Source organism: Scardinius erythrophthalmus (genome assembly GCF_964197995.2).
Source record: "Scardinius erythrophthalmus genome assembly, chromosome: 14".
In the NCBI taxonomy this organism is placed as follows: Eukaryota; Metazoa; Chordata; class Actinopteri; order Cypriniformes; family Leuciscidae; genus Scardinius; species Scardinius erythrophthalmus.
The window spans coordinates 3,120,055-3,124,764 of record NC_138234.1 but is presented as its reverse complement, the minus strand read 5'-3'; the positions used below and the strand labels follow the sequence as shown (position 1 = coordinate 3,124,764).

At 41.0% G+C, this 4,710-nt stretch overlaps 1 protein-coding gene across 1 annotated transcript; it reads right to left on the bottom strand.

Moving 5' to 3' along the window:
• Window positions 1–736: 736 nt before the first annotated feature.
• Window positions 737–4,274, bottom strand: LOC308701501 (guanylyl cyclase-activating protein 1-like). The gene is made up of 4 exons (XM_081383822.1): window positions 3,442–4,274; window positions 1,415–1,564; window positions 1,237–1,327; window positions 737–1,162 (listed from the first exon to the last, which is right to left on the bottom strand). Exons 1-4 carry the CDS (start codon window positions 3,637–3,639, stop codon window positions 1,023–1,025), a joined length of 579 nt encoding a protein of 192 aa, XP_081239948.1. The 5' UTR covers window positions 3,640–4,274; the 3' UTR covers window positions 737–1,022.
• Window positions 4,275–4,710: the final 436 nt, after the last annotated feature.

Here is a 4,710-nt window from a genome sequence, read left to right as displayed (position 1 = left end):
CTTTAATACAAAGGTTTTTAATGTAAATCAGTATTTTCACGCGGTGAAAACGTGTGATGTAGCCATGCGCTCTTACTAGACCGTTTCATTCTAGTGTTCAATGCTGACTCTAGCCTACAAGCCTCACTAGGATGCAGCCTTGCGTTTGAGAAGCACCCATAAAAGAGTGGGCCAGAAGAACCCGGATGACCTGATCTGTAAAAAAATAATCCTGTCGAAAAAAACAGTATACTACTGGCAGCTGTGGTTGCCAGCAAAAATACGGTGTGTTACTGTTTTTGAAATTAACAGCTAAACAGTTTTGTCAGCTACAATATAAAACTGTCATTTAACAGCTATATATTATTACGGTATGATGCTGGGAACCACAGCTGCCCGTAGTTTACGTTTTTTTTTAACAGGATTATTTGACAGTGCTCTACTTCCGGCGAGATTCTGAAGTGTGCATACGGTGGACACTTTACCATCCCATGAGGCCACGGGAGAGGATCTGTGAATGGCAGTAAAGCGAAGGAACTGACGCTGGTAGGTCACATGATAATAGTGATGACTAGTTATGAAAAGTTATGACTTATTCAAAATAAGTACCTACACAAGAGAGTATGCGATTCCAGACGCAGCCACTGGCATGATACAAACACACTAATATAGGGCAAAAAAAACTGGTGTAACAAATCAGGCTTAATGAGTGGTTTCAGCGGGAGTCTGGAGAGTGGCACAGTACTGAAGAAATTTTGCATTTAACAGTTTTTATTTAATAGAAATTAAATTTCGATTCAACATGCATAAGTGCACTTAAATAAAGCATTTGATCTAGTCTCAGTCATTCTGTGAGATTACAGGGGAATAATCAGGTTTGTGAAATGCAGTGCACAATTCTGTTAATACTGATCATATCTGATGTGTTAATGGTTTAAAGCTCTTTAGTCAGTGCTGAATCAACAGGTTTAGTTCAGAGTTCCGAAACGGTCCAGACTCCCCTCCCCTCATCATCATGTTTGGCAACTCGGGCTGGTCTGGGGTCAGTCATCCTGCTGTTCAGAGTCAGTCTCGCTGTGGATATTACTGGCAATATGAGTCAGATCCAAACTCTGGGTTAACATCATAGTGATAGCCTCGTCCGCCTCGATGCCCTCCATGAACTCATCCAGAGACAGCTCGCCTAAACACATACAGTTACATACGTAAATCATATCATTTATTTACATATTTAAATAGCATAGATAGATAGATTACCGTCTCCATTAACATCAATCCTGTTGAACACCATGTCGGCCAAGTCCTCAGGAGTAATCTCCTGGTCTTCTCCATTGATGGCATGAACAGCCTAGAGCAGAAAAACAGTTTGAGGCTAAAGTGAGCCAGCAGGAGGCGCTGAAGAGGAACTCAGATGCCGCTGAATTAAACACGACACCTTGAAGATCAGCAGCAGCTCGTCCCGGTCGATGCATCCGCTGCCGTCCATGTCGAAGAGTTTGAAGTACCAGCGCAACTTCTGCTGAACGCCTCCCTTCAGGACCAGACTCAGAGCAGCCACGTACTCCATGAAGTCTATAAAGCCGTCCTGACCACACACACAATAAACTTGAACAACATAGCACCATATACACATCAAATTATAATATAATATATGTCGTTGCACACTTGCATGATATTGTCTGTTTGATTATTTATGCCACGGACACAGATATAAAGAAGAAGAGACTAGATGAGTAAAGTTTGATGACAAACTTTGATGTTGGCTTGACAGAGCCTTGCATGAATGTTTGAAATAACTTTGAAAAGCTTTAAAGCTACACTGTGTAATTTTTTTAGTTGATTCTTAGCAAAAAACACTTAGTTCTTTCAAAATATATGTGCTCATTAATGTATATTTACTTCTTTCAAGTAATAAAGTATTCTCGTAAGTTTATAATCTGCCATTGAAAGTACATATGGGTGAGGGGTTCGAATGCCGGTCGCAATGTTGCCCCTCCATCTTGAAACTACATTAGCCAAAGAGGGACATACCTGGAAATTCAAGCTTCGCCTTTAGCGCTTCACACTCAGTGACACAGAGACGAATGCGAGGGGAGATTACTCGCGACTGCCGGCAGATTTGAAAGGAATGGAGGATCATGCCTATTTTCGAGGACAGTAGCAGAGTCGCCAAGGAAGCGAAAGAGAGAATTAAAACGTCAACGCGACAGGCAAATCAGCCAAAGTCAATACTGGAGTAACTTTTCCCAGATGGAAAGAGCTCATGAGGAGCAAAGATTTTAAAACGGACGCCGAAGTTGCCTGCTTTCTTCTCGATAGGTGATTCAGCCTATTTGTGTAAATTCGAAGTTTTATAGTTGCTTGTCTAACCATAGCATGGTTGAGCATAACGCCAGAACGACCTCTAGTATAACTTGCGTTACTTTTCCTCGCGTCAATGGTGAAAAAGTATTGTTTACCTTGTAACATAAATCTGTGCCTCGATGGATCACCGGTGATAGTTTTAATTAAAGGTGCAATTGGACGAAGTCGAACTGGAAGCCATGTTTATCTTGGAATAATACGGCCACCATAGGAGTTAAAATGCCCTCGAAATTGAAAGGAACAGAAACTAATATTCACTGGGTAGTCATATACAATTTCACCGCTAGATGGGGGAAAATATCACACAGTGTAGCTTTAAGTTTGAAGATTTTATTCACAGAGGTCAATAAAACGACTTTAGAAAGCCATGATTAGACAAGTCAATGAGGAGTTTACACACTCCTGTTAACCAGATTACCGGCTTTAATGGGTCTTAGTCTAGACCTCTGATCTCGTGCAGCGCTGCTGTTTGATCTGAGTTTACTGTATTGACACCGATCTCATTACCCATCATCATCATTAAGAGAAACGAAGCAAAAGGCCATCTCTGATCAATGAGTTCATCCAACACTAGCGTCTCTATATATCTGTTATGATCTGATTGGGCTCTTGGTACTTTGAAGAATCAGGGGTAACACTTTATAATAAGGTTAAGTTAACATTAGTTAATGTATTAACTAACATTAACTAACAATGAGCAATACATTTGTTACAGTATTTATTAATCTTTGTTAATGTTAGTTAATCAAAATCCAGCTGTTCAGCATGTTAGTTCACAGTGCATTAACTAATGTTAACATATACAACCTTTGATTTTAATAATGCATGAGTAAATGTTGAAATTAATATTAACTAAGATTAATTAATGCTGTAGAAGTATTGTTCATTCTTAGTTCATGTTAACTAAGGTAGTTAACTAATGTATAATGAACCTTATTGTATAATGTTACCGAGTCAGGTTTATACTTAATGAAATTTCTTAATTTCATGAGAACTGATTAACTTAAACACACTTTTAAAAAAAAAAATAATAACAACAACAATAAAACATTTAGCAGAACTGTAAATATTAAATAGAATAAAAACAGATTGTCTTACGTCGTTTATGTCGAAGGTCTTGAACATGGTCTCGACGTACTCGTTTGAGGACTCTGACAGATTCTTCAGCCCAAAGAACTTCTTGAACTCGTAGAACGTGAGCTGGCCGGACGGACACTCGGTCATGAACTTCCGGTACCACTTGTGCGAGTGGCAGGCGGTCAGCTCCTGCAAGGACATGCCGGGCTGGTTCCCCATGATGCTTCAGGACAGGTCGCTCATCGGTTCCTCACGCCGACACACACTGAGACACCGGCTCTGCATGCAGGACAGGCGAGTGTATCCCGACCAATTACTACTGACGTCACTCGCTGGGCTGTTCTTTTCCGCTCTGGAAATTACCGTGAATTAATGCCTACTTACAGGGAATCCGAGCTGAATGTGTCAGAACGACCCACTGACCTGAGATCACGACCTCTACTTAGCTATCTATCTCTGCCTGTCTGTCTGCCTGCCTGTCTGTCTGTCTGTCTATCTGTCTGTCTGTCTGTCTGTCTGTCTATCTATCTGCCTGTCTGTCTGTCTGTCTGTCTGTCTATCTATCTGTCTGTCTGTCTGTCTGCCTGTCTGTCTGCCTGCCTGTCTGTCTGTCTGCCTATCTATCTGTCTGTCTGTCTGTCTGTCTGTCTGTCTGCCTGTATGTCTGTCTGCCTGCCTGTATGTCTGTCTGCCTATCTATCTGTCTGCCTGTCTGTCAAACAGGACATTAGTTTGGTTAATTTTTGTGAACCAGTTCCTAACGTTTTTGTAACCATAAACTAAAACGTCTGTCTTCAATGTAGGAAGCATCAGTAAAACAGGACATCATCAACTCAACTTCCTCACCTCAGTAGGTCCTCTTTTTAGGTGTTACTGCCCTCTAGCTATTACACTCAGTATCACAATGATTGATAAACAAAACATCTTCCCTCTCTGTTAAGAACACTACTTTACAGAACACTTTTTATAGTTCGAAATGGTTCCAATGAAGGCATTAACAGTAGTTACAAAAGAAGGGGAAGTGTGTATTAACATAACTAATATCTGGCAGTCATAATTTCCTTACCACTGAAATGAAATGATTTCACATTAAATGAAACTCAGAACACTTTTCATTTACAGAATGGTGCAACCAAAGACTGTTCTTAACCCTTTAAGGGCCTGTTCACATATCGCGTCTTTTGCGCGCACAAGCTCGTTATTTCAAATGTAGGCGCGCGGTATGCGCGCTCATAATGGAAGTGACGCGGTCGCAGTGCGACGCGCTCGTTTTTTACAAGCGCGTCCGCG

Excerpts from the sequence above, each read along its gene's own strand:
- LOC308701501 (XM_081383822.1), bottom strand. The coding sequence starts at position 3,639 with ATGGGGAACCAGCCCGGCATGTCCTTGCAGGAGCTGACCGCCTGCCAC. Across the intron at positions 1,565-3,441 it reads AGACCTTCGACATAAACGAC|GACGGCTTTATAGACTTCAT; the intron begins GTAAGACAATCT and ends GTGTGTGGTCAG. Across the intron at positions 1,328-1,414 it reads AGCTGCTGCTGATCTTCAAG|GCTGTTCATGCCATCAATGG; the intron begins GTGTCGTGTTTA and ends TTTCTGCTCTAG.